This window comes from Nesoenas mayeri (genome assembly GCF_963082525.1).
Source record: "Nesoenas mayeri genome assembly, chromosome: 3".
Classification (NCBI taxonomy): domain Eukaryota; kingdom Metazoa; phylum Chordata; class Aves; order Columbiformes; family Columbidae; genus Nesoenas; species Nesoenas mayeri.
This window is the reverse complement of record NC_137544.1, coordinates 88,868,705-88,884,378: the sequence shown is the minus strand read 5'-3', so window position 1 is coordinate 88,884,378 and position 15,674 is coordinate 88,868,705. Positions and strand designations below refer to the sequence as shown.

The 15,674-nt window shown below is 37.2% G+C and overlaps 1 protein-coding gene across 1 annotated transcript in view; it reads left to right on the top strand.

Moving 5' to 3' along the window:
• The window catches only part of KIF6 (kinesin family member 6), a gene marked incomplete at both ends in the record, with an annotated part of 142,912 nt that extends 132,316 nt beyond the window's left edge, over nt 1-10,596 (top strand). The window contains 5 exons of the mRNA XM_080342382.1: nt 3,630-3,714; nt 4,720-4,855; nt 6,504-6,592; nt 8,318-8,407; nt 10,434-10,596. Coding sequence (XP_080198508.1) covers nt 3,630-3,714; nt 4,720-4,855; nt 6,504-6,592; nt 8,318-8,407; nt 10,434-10,596 — 563 coding nt within the window. The remainder of the gene's footprint in view (nt 1-3,629; nt 3,715-4,719; nt 4,856-6,503; nt 6,593-8,317; nt 8,408-10,433) is intronic.
• Nucleotides 10,597-15,674: the final 5,078 nt, after the last annotated feature.

Below are 15,674 nucleotides of genomic sequence, written 5' to 3'. Positions count from 1 at the left end.
CACTCAGTTGTTCAGCTCATGTATTTTAAAATAACTGACCCTACCTATTGAGGAATGCTAACATTAGACATCAGATACAGCAAGGCTTGGCTGCCCAGCTGCAGCTGAAATTGCCTGGGCTGATGGGAGGAGAGGGGTGTGAGGTGGCAACAGCAAAAACGCAGGGGCAGTAAAAGACCATTGCAGGGATTTAGGAAAGGTAAAGGGAAGAGGGGAGAAAAGAAGTAGTGGGAATCAGGAGAAGGCAGGAGCAGCAGAAAACAAAAGGAAATAGAAATACACTCCACTAGACCGTAGTTCTCTTTTGCTTGGAATGTTCATCTGTATATATTACAGTAGGCAGATTCAGAAAGGTCTAGTCTGTAGACCAGAATGCTATTTGGTTCACAAGCATGTTGTTGCAATGAACAGGCATGATAAAAACCTGAAATGGAGACTGCAAGAGCATGGGAGAAGCCGTCAGAGAACTTACAAAGCAGTGTCCACCTAGGCATGTTCTGGACTTGACTTACCACTGGACTTGACCTGTCCCTGTGATCAGATCTCTTCTGCTTTTGTGACTGGAACACATTGATGGATGTCTTAAGTTTAAACCATTTACCTGATGAAAGATCTGATGCTATTTTTGCTGCTGGGGCCACATAAGCTTTCAGTGTACTCATCTCTTTCTGTACTGCATATATACAAAACTTTGTGCTGCTCACCACCTTGTCCACAGCTCTGTTTATTGCTGTTATCACCAGTATTTTGCTAGAGATACTGGGTGGAGCTATATTCAGGGTGGAGGATGCTTGGGCCTTTGTGCCATAGGGGTGATTGTCTCATATAAAAGGCTTTGTGATTATTTCTGAGGGTAACTTCCAACCAAATAATCCCTTCTACAGAGTGTAATCAGCAGCAGAAAAACATTTTTCTTGGTCTTTTTATATGATCAAGTGATCAAGTTTTACCTAAGTTTAGATGCCCTTTGAGAGCTAGCGTAAAAATAATTTTCCAAGTACTAAATGTCCAAATAAATCAGGGAAGGAAAGTTGCAATATTATGGCCTTGCATTACTCTGTAATGACTGGCAGAATTTGGTGATGTGTTTTCATGTAGGGAAGTTCCCACTTCAGAAACAGCATTAACATTTTAAGACGTTACTGTCTTCCACTTTGTTATAAGGGGCTGGACCTGCTACCTCCTGAACTCAGACATCATAGCAGATTGTACAAATGGGCCAAATGTACTTCAGTGCTCTCAGGAGAGTCCCTTTTAACCACTACTAAAGACACAAGAGCACATTTCTCTCAAGCCTGGATGCTGCATATTCATGAGGGGCAGAACAAGTGTGGACCTTCAGGAGCTCTGCAGTGAGTGTCTCCCTTTGAGGTCCCTGTGTAGCTCTGCATTTTCCCACATTATGCCTTCTCCTGAGGATGAAATATGACAAATCAGAAAACCCTGGACCCCTGTAATCATTGGAAGATCTACTGCTTTCCTTAAAGGTTCTGGTCTAATTGTTATGGCCTTCTTATTATCTGTTGTGTTTGGTTACAACTTGTACAAAGCCACTGCAATAGGATCTCCTCTGCTATGATGTTTGCACCTCCTGACTTGTGTGTTAACTTTAACATTCCAAGCAGCTTATTTTTTAAGTTTTGAGGGTACTCTCTCCACCACAAATACCTTCACCTTATCCTTCTTTTGTAACCGGCACATCCAACAATGTATGAAATGGGAATTATGCGTGGGGTTTGTCCACCTTGGCTGTCTGTATTAACATGCTTGACCTGAGTACTCTAAATGAAATAAAATGCTTTTCAGCTTCATCTATATAAAGCTACAGAGTGCTAAACCAAAAGATTAATGGTTTCAGCTGGCTTGCTGACAGGTGGAGAAGAGTCATTACTGCCCCTTTGTTCCAGACAGAATCCTTCTCCTTGAAGAGAGGGTGCACTCCTCAGGCCTCATGACAAGTTGATGCAGAATTTATTTTCTTGGCAGAAGTAGGAGTTGGGATGGAAACTTGCATGTATTGTACAGCAAATCTTTTGTTTCTTTCATTTTTCTTCAGTTAAAAAGGTTAAACATGTTTTCTTGGGAGCCTTAAACTATTCTCACTCATTCTAGAAATAGAAACTCTTGTCATAACTGTAGGTAACTTTACATTCCTGTCTCTGCGTAACATATAAGCCATGATGGAAAGACTGGTTTGCTGTCTCTCAGAATAAGCATGTTGTATATTGAATGCTAACTGTCTCTGTTACAGGACAGGGAAATCTTAAGTTGCTTTCTTAGGTCAACTTAGTCTACTGTTAAGGTATTTCCTCAGTTCTCCTTTATCTTGAAAAATTTGTCACAGTTTTAGGACATTTTTCCTTATTTATACTAATTGTCTGAATTTATTGCTTACCGAAATTAATTTCTCCTTCAAGATTTGGCTTGTACTTTTCTTTCTTTTACTCTGTTTCTAGGTATCAGCACAGCTACTGTTGGATCTTTTTTTCACAAAGACTTTGCTGTTCTGGTCTTGTCTTTATAGCCAAAACTGTCAGGTTAAATGAAGGTTTTATGGCAGGGTTTATGCTAAACTTTTTAAATGGACTGGCAAACCCACTTTTATTCATATCTAAAATAAATATTGCAATCTTTAATGAAAAAAAAAATAAATACAAGCAGCTAATCACTAAAGCTATCAGGTATCTCTTACACTAAGTAAGGCCTAAATAAGGAATTTGAAGAAACATTTCCAGAAGAGAGCAACTGTTAATGAGCCACTGTGCTGGTTTGACTGAAAATCCATTCATTTTCTTCATGCAGTTAGAAGCCTTTCTTTTTCATAGCTAGAACGCTCATTATTTGGACTTAGTTTGAGAATAAGAAGATAACACCGCAGCAGAGTCAATGTTTTTAATTGCTCTGGTCTGAGAGCCAAGGACACTCTGAGCACTCTGCCCACAGGTGTGAGGCATCAAGGAAGGGAGGCACAAATGGGGCAGAGCTTGACTGACATTCAGACTGATCATGAGAATATTCCATCCCATTAACATCATGCTCCAGATTTAAGAGTGGGGCCTTCTGGTTTGTTGCCCCCTTTTTTCTTTCGTTCTTCTCTCTCACTCCCTCTCTCTCTTGTGTGAGTTGTTCTTTTTCTCTTCGCTCTTTTTTGTCAGACCCAGAGTTCTGTGCAGGATGTTTATGTCAGCTTTTTACCATTTTGCAGAGGCCTCTGACCCTTTTTGCCTTTTTCCTCTCTTTTCTCTCTCTGAGATTGGCTTTGGGAACAGGTGCCATTTCCTGGGATCGGCTGCTCAGCGTGTTCATGAGGAATTGCCTTGAGTATCTTTTATTTCTATTTTATATATATGCTTACTAGTAGTGTATTAGTATTTTGTTATTTTATTAAACTTTGTTTATCTCAATCCAATTTTCTCCTTTCCCTTATGATTCTCTCCCCTGTTGGGAGGGTGAGGGGAAGTGAGGAAGGGGTGAGTGAGCAGCTATCTTGGTTGTATTGCTAGCTCGGGTTAAACCACGACAGCCACGTATCATTACCTTCCTTTTAAAAAATAGGTTTTATTGTAATTAAAAGGTGCTTCTTTTGACATCATATGGTCATTGTTTACATCTAGTAATTTCTCCTACAGCTGTTTCCAGTTCTTCTGAAGAGCTAAATACACTTGATCCAGTAGAAGAGCAACTTCGAAAACAAATCGAAGAGGAAAAAAAAAGGTATTCCTTCTGCCTTAAAATTCTGCCAAACTTCAGAAGATAAATTACACTGATAGTATATTCCAATTGCAATTCTGCACAAACAGCTACCCTCAGGGTTTTCTCTGACATTTGTAAAATGTCAGCTTTATGGTTCACTAATAGTTTTTAAATTTGTTTTTATACTATTGGATTGTCTGTAAGATGCCCCAGTACATGAATGAGGAATATTTATGTTTGGGCTAATGGCTAAAAACAATTTTAAAAAAAAGCTTAATATCCTCCCTGAGGATTAGTGTTAGAAACTTGTTTGAATCCAAATATATTGTGAACCTTTATGGTTGATTCAGAAATGTCCTGCTTTCCCTGACCTAAGGAAAATCTTTAGGCTATATAGGATTGACTAAGTGTAAATAATGCGTAGAATATGCTTTGGTTAACCAATCCTTCTGTTTGCTTTAATGTTGCTGTAGCCAGGAAGATAAAATAAAATAGATGCAAGGGTATCACTTCTAAGTATTTTGCTAGCATTTATGGCACGTGCAATCTGTGAGGAAACTTCTCGCTATTTCATGCAAATGGTAAAGCTCCAACTACATGTTAGCCAAGAGGCCTCATTAATGAAGCTTCTATCTGAAAGGGGAATCGGCACCCAGCTCCTGTCTGAATCCAGGCTCTGGTGACCAGTTGTTTATTAATGGTAACATGCTGAGAAATCAAAAGAAATAATTGTCACATTTGAATGTGTATTTTAATTGTTAATCAATATTGATCACACTTGAATGTCAGTAATTTCTTTAGTGAAATAAAAGCTTTGTGGGATAAATTTCTTGTACCTACTGTCCAGTGAAGTTCTCCTAAAATGTGACATGTCCCTTCCTACCTCACCTCTGTCTGTGTCTCCTGCATCCATAATTATTATGTATTCTTTTGTAGTTTAAATCTGTGAGTGTTCTAGGTAGGATAAAGCTTTGGTTCAGATATGTGTTGGAATATCTGTAATGCAATTTCTTCTTCTTATGTTAGTTACAAAATGATGTTGAATCGCTTGAAAGGGCTGAAGGTAGAGATTGAGCACCTGCAGCTTCTTATGGAAAAAGCCAAGATGAAGCTGCAAAAAGACTTTGAAGTCTGGTGGTCTGAAGAGGCACAAAAGCTACAGGTATGAAAACACTTAATATTTCTTCCATTCTCATGTAAATTACCATCTTCAATCATTTCTTAAAGAAGTAGTTAATTGACTAGATAGAAAGGAGTATGGAGAATGGGATTTTGACCTGATTCACCCATGCTTATGTCAACGTGAATCAGACAAAGCTAATATGAATTATGCTCATAGGAAGCTAACACAAACAAAGAAAAACCCTTGTTTTCTGCTCTATTTTGTGTTTTGACATTTCCCTAAACAACTTGATTGAAAACCAAGAGTGGACCCAGAAAGTCTGAAGGAACATAAAACAAATAGAGGAGATGGGAAAAAAATAAGCTTTTTTACTGCTGACGAAACTACGTTTTCATCAGGTTTGACATGTTTATTGGAAGATGGCAGTCATAACTGTAATATGGACAAATCCCAGAAAATATAATTAGTTTTCAGCTTCCTTTTTTTTGCAAAGACTCTGGTAACCTTTCTGCTTTCCTAAGCTCCCAGAGGGTCAGCGTCTCCTAACACAGAGCGCCTCCCCTCACTCTAGCTGAGGTCCACCACTGCCACCATAGCCTGTTTAAGAACCCAGCAGAAACAGAGTGCTCTAATTTCATTATTTGTGTAAAAAAACAAAAACAAACAAACAAAAACAACAACAAAAGCACAACAACAACTAAAGAGATGTCATTTTAAAAAATATATTGGAAGTTCATAATGTAGTCAGTCAGTAAGCTACACCATTTCACGCAAACAGGAGACAGTACAAGAGGGTCTGGAGGAGCATCAACTGAAACAACATTGCTTTCTTATGCTCCCCTTCAGACACTTTTTTAAATGTCTTTCAAGTAGTCACATGGCATCACACTGCAACGCACTGCCATGAAATGCACATCAGCCTAATGAGAAAGAGTGCTGAGTGCAGTCCATCCCATATCATTTATTATTATCTGGAAGAGAAGATTTACTCCTTGGGGATAATCTGTTATAAACAAAGAAATGTTTAGCCAGTATTTTGTTTCATTCTTATGAGTATAAATTTAAACTGTATTTTTAAGGAAACAGCCTAAAATAAATATGGAACTTAACATGAGGAAGTAGTTGATCCATAAAGTGTCACCTAACTAGCTTAACTTCAAGTCATCATTGCAAAATCCTTCTCAGGTTAAAATCTCTAACCGTATTAGTGGCAAAGAGGATGTTTTAGTCACGCTCCTGTCTAAATATTTAGGCTTTTCAAAGCATTTCAGATAATATTGTTGAATCTGCTGGAGCATATTTTTCTCTACCCCTTAACAGGAGAGGTCCCGTATTCAGCTTCTCATGATTCATCAGCAGAAGATTAGAAAACTAAAAAAAATAATTGGGATTGATTTATTGGTTCTTGACCTATCTATACATCTGAGCTCCCTAAGAAACTCAGCGAACACACGGTGTCACATATTAAAAACTTGTAACTTGAGCTTAAAAATACTTGAACCAATCCTAAACATTTTCTCTTCATTCAGAAGTGTTTGTCCAAGTGAAGAAAATACTGTGTGATTCAGATTCCGTGTTTTCTGAATGAGTCATTGCCTACCTTATTATTGCTGAGACCTGTAGGCCAATATTAAGCACTCTAAAGAAATCTTATCCTACATAATTTTGTTTTTCAATCTAAACCCAGCAGGAAAAGCCAGAGATGGTTAGCTCATCAAATACCGTGACTGTTTATCCTCAGCTTAGAAAACCCTCACAACATCTATCAATTAACAGGTAAATTGGTCATTTTTTCTTCCTTACTTATAAGAAAATGCAGTTTTAGTAGAAGTACAGTTCACCAGAATGCTTTCGCAAATATCGCACTCAAACACCATGCTCCCATTTACAAGACAAATAACTGTTTAGAAAACAAATTGTTATCATTCCATTATTTTGCAGTCATATTGAAGGTATTTTATTGTAAGTCAGTTCTTTTGACTTCTTGATCTTGAGAGCCTGGAAACCTGTCACTAGGGACCCTATGACATTGAGGAAAACAAGCCTGTCATCAGTTTTGTTATATGAGGAGATTATATACCCTGTGCACCCACACACACACACAAATTAAAAAAAAAAAAAAAAAAAAAAAAAATCATTTAATCCATAGCCTAGATAGATTTGCAGTTGAGTTGTTCTGGTGCTACATTTATGCAGCATATTATTTCACAATGAAATTGCGTTTGATACTGTAAAACCCTGGTGCATCCTCTGAAGCAAAAAAATATAATCATCATCAGTCAGTTCTGGTTATATGACTTGGATGCCTAGGTATCTCAGGGCACAGACACAGTCCTTCTAGAAAATTGAAGTTAAGCCCCTAAATCACATAGTCTTTAAGAACTGCCAAATCAATGAAAAAATATTCAGGAAATCCTAAAGCAGAACTATGATGTGAAGTTCCTGAGTATTGTTAAATTGCATAAAGGTAATAACATCACAGATCCTTTCTAGTTCTTGTAATATGTAAGTGTAATAAAGTCTGGAATATTGTTAACATTAAATATTATATTGATTTAGTTGAATTACACTGAGTCTTGAGGTTATTTTCATCCATTTAGGCAGGTACAAATGGTATGGGACTCAAGGAGTTAAAGAGAAACATTCAGTAAACCTGGAGCTATTCATTTGAAAATGACGTATACTCTTGGGCACAATATCTTCTGCAAAACTGAACCTGGTACAGTGTAATACAGTAAAATTTTAGTCATAAATTTCTTCCCTTTTTCAAGTTCTCTGCCAGAAATATCAATTCATCAGCCAACAATGAATAAACTACTGCAGAGTTTGAAAAGCAAGAACTTGTCAATCCTGCCATCTACTGGAAAAAGCCTAAAACTGAGTAGTTCAGTGTTTCCACTTTCTCCAAGATTGGCACTGGGTCCGGCAGCATGCACAACCACTGGGGAAAGGAGAGAGTCCCCAGACATCCCGTGGCAGAGCTCTGCTTTCCTGGTGGAGCTGGCCTCTGATAACATTGTCTGCAGGGACAGGAATGCACAACAGCTGCTTCCAATATATTTGGCTACCATCAATGAGCAACATCCCAAAGTCCTCACTGAGTTCTCATCCAGTCTCCCACTGATTTCAGTAATAATTTTGCCTGACACAAGAAAGAGTGGAAAATTAGCTAAGGCCTTACTTGGCTAAGTTTGGGAACTAAATATACCATTACAAACTGTACATCAGATACATACATCAAAGTGCTTTACAAACCCTGCTTACAAGGCAAATACCAAAAGTGTCATCATTATGAGCTTACTTGTCATTTTTTCATAGCTACATTCTCTACATAAACCTGATCATCACATGGATCCAACTGAAAGTCCTCTTCCAGTAAATGACAAGTGCTTTATATAGATAAAAAATCTTGAAAAACAGCTTCTTTATAGTTACTTAGCAAGTATTAATATTCCCTCCAGAAAGGCTAAATTCTTTCCATCTTTTCTGTTCTCATTCCAGCTTTTCAGAGACCACAAGAGTCAGCCCCAGTGAAGATCCAGCTGGGAAAAACAATTCAATGTTTTCTAGTAACCCAATTTCTAAAACAAGGTAAGAAGGGTACCTGGGCTATTCAGAGGAAAAAAGCAAACCATAAGTAATATAATGTCTAGATAATCCTTTATCAGTCTCTTTAACAATCTTCTTGAAAAACAAAACAAAACAACAAAAACCCACAAAAAAAACCACAAAAAACCTGAAATTGCAGATTTTCTTCCAACTTCCAAAACAACACCAAAGCTGCCCGTAGCTTTACACCGTGTAGCTGCGTTATCAGCATTAAAGAGGTGGTTTCTTGTTTGACCTGAAGCTTTTTTCCCCATGAGCTTATGAATCCACATGACTGTGTCTTCTCAGCAATAGAAAGTGAGTCTAAAAGAGCAAATAAAAAAAAATTGAAAGGCAGAGAGATCAGGGCATGTAAGTATTGCAGAATGTAGTGACTACACAGAGTTTTTTCATTCTCATGGTTTTTGTCCTTAAAATATTTTGAGTCTTCCTCCTACAAATTATTCTAGTAAAATAAAATAACACCAGCAGCCTAGGTATGTCAGACTTGGCAAAGGTTATATCTCACATTTTCTCAAAAGAGGTACTTCTTTGTGAAAATTAGCTTAACAGGTTAACAGAAACTACTTTTTTTTTTGTTTGACAGCTTCTCTATTTTTTCTAATGTGCTCATTTCCATTTTGTTTTCTCCCACCAGAACATCATGCCAAGTCAGTATACTTTCAGAAGTTACATTCTTATTGTGCTCTGCGCTTCTGGCTATTAAGACCCTTAGGAAAATAGGGTTAAGTTACTATTTTTCCTACTGCATTCATAAGAAAAAATCACAAGGGGGTTTTCTTTCATTTTCCAAAACAATCAATTTCTAGAACAGTGGAAAATCATGGAAAATTTCATCCCCCAAAGCCTAATGTTTTAAATTGCATTTGCGCTTAAGGAAAACAGAAGAAAAAGAGAAGCTAAAATGGAATTTAGACAGTATCTTCTCAAATATATTGTGTATTTTTTATTTATTATATTGTTGCTAATCAAATTAAAATCAGCGAGAGAATAGTCATTTACTGGTGTTCTGAGACCACCTTGTAAATTGCATTAAAATAAATATTTTATTAACTTCATAGTAATTTCTTTTTTTTTTTTTTTCATTTTGATTCACTAGTCCAGCAACTGAGAATTAGTAGCACGAAGACAGGATATCAAACTTCTGGTATATGTCAGGCACACTTACATTCTACTGCAATAGTCAGTAAGAAACAGTGGAAATAACTTTAATTACAAAAGTAGGATATGAAAAAAAAACCACCACCACTTCCCTCTAGTTCTACTTGTCCTTTCATATTGTAACTTTTGTCACCGTATTTCTCATTTCACTATTAGTGCTTAATCTTTAACTGAAGCTAAAGACACAGGGCCAAATCCTTAGCTTTCTTAGTTGAATAGAACAGCTTCATTGTACTACATCATGTTATACCACCAGAGGGTCTGTCAAAAGCAGAGGTAAGTCAGTGATTTAACTGCAAAGATACAAGATGGCAGCTGGGACTGGAGACTCAGCAGCACAAAGGAGTTGCTTCTGTCAGCAAATGTCATAAATGTCATGATTGTGTACTTCTATGTGTGTTATTCTATCTTAATTTCCTTAATAGGAATTCTATCTTAATAGGCAAAAACATATTGACCTGTTTGAATAAATAGCAGTACGTTTTCCTGAAGTAAACAAACACATGGCATAGTCACATCCATAATTTCATTGGTAAACTCACTATATTACACTTTTCCACTTGGCAGAAAGTCTTTGGCACAGCAGTAAAATATTTTTAAGCGTTCGTGAGAGGTTTTATAGCTGACCAGCATGTAGCCCTACAATACTATAAAGATATTGGCTAATCTTAAGAATCCGCATAACAGCATTAAGAAGTCCTGAGATTGATTTTGCTCTGAATTGTGCCATCTCTAACAATATGTATGGAAAAGAAAGTCCTCCATGCTGAAAAAAGAGATGAGATAATGGAACAGAAAAATGACCTTCTTACTCAGTTGGGACCACAAGTATACTTTCTTATTTCAGGACCCCAGCAAGTTCAAGCACATCTATTCCTCTGACTGGAGACAGCCAGGCTGATGCTGACATTCTAGCTTTCATGAAAGCAAGACAGAACATCCTGCAAAAGAAAGGTAAACCCTGCCAAAAACCAGGAAGCCAAACCAAAATCTCCAGTACAGCATTTTAAAGCCAAAATAGCTTTACTCCACATTTATACTGACGCAAGTGAGAACTGATTCTGGCTGAAGTTATATTACATTATGTTCTCAGCCATTCTAAACACTTTAGGTCCTTCACATGTATTTATTTTAGTAGCTCAATGCTGCAGTGTAAAACTATGAAGGCTGTTTGTTTTTCTCAGCCACCATCAGTGAACTTTATGGGGCATGCACATCTGTGTAACCTGCACAGTGTATTTCTTTACACTGAAGTAAATGCATTTGAATGTGGTCTCTTGATGATTAAGATACTTCCAAAATTTTCTCTAGTTTTCTAGGTAGTTTTCTTTAAACTACCTGTCCTGGTTTTCAGCTGGAAAAATTTATCTCTAACAATTGACATCAAATGAAGATTGCATGAATGATTGCACTGTACCTGCCTCACGAGGCAGACTGGCCCACTGTGTCTAGCAGTGTATGCCATTAACAGGTATTTCACTTTATCAAGGTCTAATTAAACTTTCTATGGGTATTTGTCACCAAGTCAGATACTGAGAGTAATCATAGGTAGGCAATAAAGTTCACTCTACAGTGTAGATAAGTAAAATCGGCAGGAGGCAGAAAGCAATAAATTCACAATGGTTGCACTGCAAGGTAAACTAAAAGTAATTCATCACAATAAAGAAAAATGACTTGTGATTTTCTTTTTCTGTTTTGTTTGGTTTTGTTTTTTGTTGCATGTGGGGTTTTGGTTTAGGTTTTTGGGTTTTTTTGTTGTTGTTTTTTTAAAAATAGTTTTTAGTAGCAGCAACCAATTAGTCAGGAGCTGAAAGCAGTAGCGGTTGCTGAAGCAATAACTTTCCATCAGCACTTGAGTGCTGATGGCAGCATTATCCAGCAAGCTATCAGCACCTGGCAGATGGTGTTAGCACTGTCACAAAGTGGGGTTTTGGTATCACATTGCTTATCAGAAAACTGTCAGGTAAATACACAGCGATTGAAAAAACAGCCTCCCTGCATTCGTCCAAAGCAAACACTTAGTACACTCAGGCTTTGGGATCCCTTTTGTCTTTATTTAGAAAAGCTGTTGTCAGGTCTTCTGCAAATGAAGTTAAATTGAGTTTACAGGCTTCTCCTAAGAAGAAGGTTGGAGATGTCTTACAACAAATGTTTCAGGCCTTTAGAATGTCAAAAGCTGATTCATTCTGTGAAGTACAGTAATCTAACTAACGAGCACATCTTGTCCTGTGATCATCTAAATCATACTATATCAGAAATGTCTCTCTCAGATGCCTTTTCCATCCTGATGGTTTTTCAGCCACAGGTTATTACCTAGCATCATCCCTCAGTTTCAGAAGGCACTAGGCCTTATTAACATTGGCAACTCTTAGGCCTTTAGGTTGTAAAAGGTGTTCTTGCAGAACAGAGGAGATATGAAGTTCAGTTAGACAAGATGGACTACATGCTGCCCTAAGCAGCTGAAAAGGAATGGAGTAGCGTTTGGTCATCTGGGCAGTGGGCTGGATGGCACAACCAATCACTAAGCGCAGGCAGGGGAACAAAAAGTAAAGACACTTCATAAGTATGACTGGCATGTTACAAACACATAGGGACCTGATGTGTCGTAGATAAGAGACAGATCAACAGCAAGTTCTGAGAAGCATTTGGAGTCAACCTAGCAGATAACAGAAAGATTGTCTTCCTTGACTGCATGTGAGGAAAGGGAAAACATCCTAAATTTGAAGGATAGAGCCATGGATAGCAGGAACCATTGATCAAAAAAGCCTGTGAATTCTGATTTAGCGAGATGAAGAAGGGTAAAACCTATGGACTACTAAGGAAGTACTTTGTGCTTCATCACCATAGTGAAAACTGAGGACATCTATGAGTTGCTGTGGTAGCCTTTTTAACTGGGAGAAGTGAGCTGAAAGACTCCACTGTTGCCATATATGTGATAGTGGTATGTGTTTGCTTTCCCTGTGAGCGCATCACTTCACTCTTACCTGACTTGTTCCTAGTCTAAAAGGAGATGAGAGGAACAGTAATTGCTATAGTGTTTGTGCATCTTTGGCTGTAAGGGGTTTGCAGAAAATATTGCATCCAAACTGGAGGGTTTTCTCTTTTTGGGTAGGGATGGGGACTTGCTTTTGTTTATAAGGAAAAAGTATCAGAGGCACAGTTAAGCAGAAAGGAAGAGCAGAAGGAGGAATGTATTCTGACTGAATACTTTGGAGGAAAAGACTATGTATTATCAGTCTCATACATAACTTTTTCTCAATAAATCTCAAACATATACAAGATAGAACATAGATAAATTATTTGCCCAGAGCCACTGAGTCAGACAGCTCCATCTAGGAACTAAGTGTGCTGAGTCCCAGTACAGTGCTCCGTTGTCTCCTTCCCAAACTCTGTTCAACTGAGATATTCAATAAGCATTTCTGCACTTGCACACAAATTTATTCACTCCATGCATGATTATTATACACAGAAGGCCCTGCAGGAAACTACATGAAAAAAGCACAGGGTCAGTCAAACCAAAGTCCACTAGGCCTAAAATATGTCAACATGCTTATTGCTCTTTCCTTTATTGATCCTGACCCTTTTAAACTCTTATAGCAGTATCTTAGAAGCAAACTGAGGGCCCCACTTTACATCAGCTGGGAAAAAAAAAAAAAAAAGGTGAAAAAAGGTGTGCAGAAGCCAACAGAGTGGAAAATACGTGTCATAAACAGAAAGCATGGGAATGCTCAATATCCTTAGTGACAGTAATGCAGGAGGGGGAATGAGATGTCTCATAGATTACCTCGGAGTTTGTAGGTTGTTACTATTTGCTTTCTAAACAGAGATAAATTAAAGCAGGTACGTTCAGAGATGCTCGCTGGGGTTGGTAAAGCACTATAATAACTACATTGGAAAGCTTTTTACAAACGGCTACTCTGCAAACATATGCTTTTGTTGCCTTGTGCAGTCTTGAGGTAGAGAAATTAAAATGCAGAAGAGTAGATGAAGTATTTTTTTTTGTCTTATAATTTTTTTTTTCGTTTTGTTTTACATTTCTGAAGTTCAATTTTTAAACTGACAACTCAAACAAAAATATAGTTTAATGTATTCTTTATGTTCTTTCAGGCTTGGGGAACAAATGAAATTCTTCTTGCAGGTCTACTATTTCCTTTTAGAAAAAAAGACCTTTATTTTTTGCCTTCCTCTTCTCTATAGAAACAGGTATGAATAACTACTTTAGATGTACAGATTTAGTTGTTAAAGATATAGAAGTGATTTATCTTTGACAGCAAAATCCATTTCTCCAGTGAATAGTATTTGAATATTTGCACTCAGTATCTTCAGCTTACATTAAAATTAAGCAAAACTAAAACAACCAATCAGGCATTTGCCAAATATGTTTCTTTACTGAGAACTCATTGTATGATTTCTAAATGTTCAAATTATCTAATGTCTTAACGCTCTTCTACATTTTTAATCTGGGGAACACTTATTTCTACTGATGGTATTTTTGTTTGCATAGATTTGCAGAAGGCTATATTAATTTCAGCTAGTCAGCATCCAGAGACTTCTGTGAAAAAGTCATAGTTACAAAAAGTTACAAAAGTCTATACAATTTCATTTGAGACCTTTTGCTGATTTTTTTTTCTCCAAGAAATAGTAGTTTTCATATCAGATTATTAGAATACTGAGATTGCATTGTAATATGAACATAAATTTTTATTAGAAAGGAATTCTAGAGTTTAAAAAAATCCCAATTGTTTTTCTTTCATTTGAATATACTAAATATTATGCAAAGTATATACTCTCCCAGAATATACAGGTTTCAGAAGAAACTCTGACACCTGAAAAGCTTAAAGGGCAAATAGGCATAAAACACAAATCAGATGTGAAAATTTAAATGCACTTATGTATTATATACAATGTACGTCCACTATTGACTCGGTACTACTTTATTGAATAATATTTGGTTCTGCAACAGCTTATTTTACACATCAGACTAAGACAAATAAAAAAATGCAATACAAAATGCAATCAACTTCTCTGAGATATACCTACTTCTAGATTTAGGCCATCATTTTTCATGCTAGTGATAGGCTTATATGGATGCATGCAGAAGGGTTTGTGTTGTTCACATAAAAATACAGTGATATGTTGGCAGAATCATACATCATTCTCAAGGATGTGTATTTCCTTAAGTTGCTGATACTTAGTTCTGTGGCAAGTTCCTAATTATTTGGAAGTACATGATGCAATAGTATTTTCTAGCCTACAGAAGATATACATTTATCAATTTAACAACCAAGAAGCAATCAATTAAGAAATATTACAGTTATATCTTTTTCTGCATTTTGATTTTCTGTAAAAATCAACACATCTACCACATAAATTGGTAACCATTGTGTAGAATTTAGGATGTACAATGTTCTCCTTCTCCTCTACTCTGCCCTGGTGAGACCACTTCTGAAATATTGTGTCCAGTTCTGGGCCCCTCAGTTCAAGAAGGACAGGGAACTGCTGGAGAGAGTCCAGTGCAGGGCAACAAAGATGATTAAGGGAGTGGAGCATCTCCCGTATGAGGAAAGGCTGAGGGAGCTGGGGCTCTTTAGTTTGGAGAAGAGGAGACTGAGGGGTCACCTCATTAATGTTTATCAGTATATAAAGGGTGAGTGTCACAAGGATAGAGCCAGGCTCTTCTCAGTGACAATAAATGGTAAGACAAGGCGTAACGGGTGCAAACTGAAACACAAGAGGTTCCACTTAAATTTGAGAAGAAACATCTTCTCAGTGAGGGTAACAGACCCTGAAACAGGCTGCCCGGGGAGGTTGTGGAGTCTCCTACTCTGGAAACATTTAAAACCTGCCTGGACACATTCCTGTGTAACCTCATCTAGGTGTTTCTGCTCCAACAAGGGGATTGCACTATATGATCTTTTGAGGTCCCTTCCAATCTCTAACATTCTGTATATCGTCTTTGTTGGAGATTATATTAAAATATCCTTCTTCTACCAGAATCTTTGTCTGTCTTTATTTTTCTTCTTACCCTGTTATATGTAAGAACACTACTAAATATATATTGAATGAATGTTTATACAGCTTTGTTGAG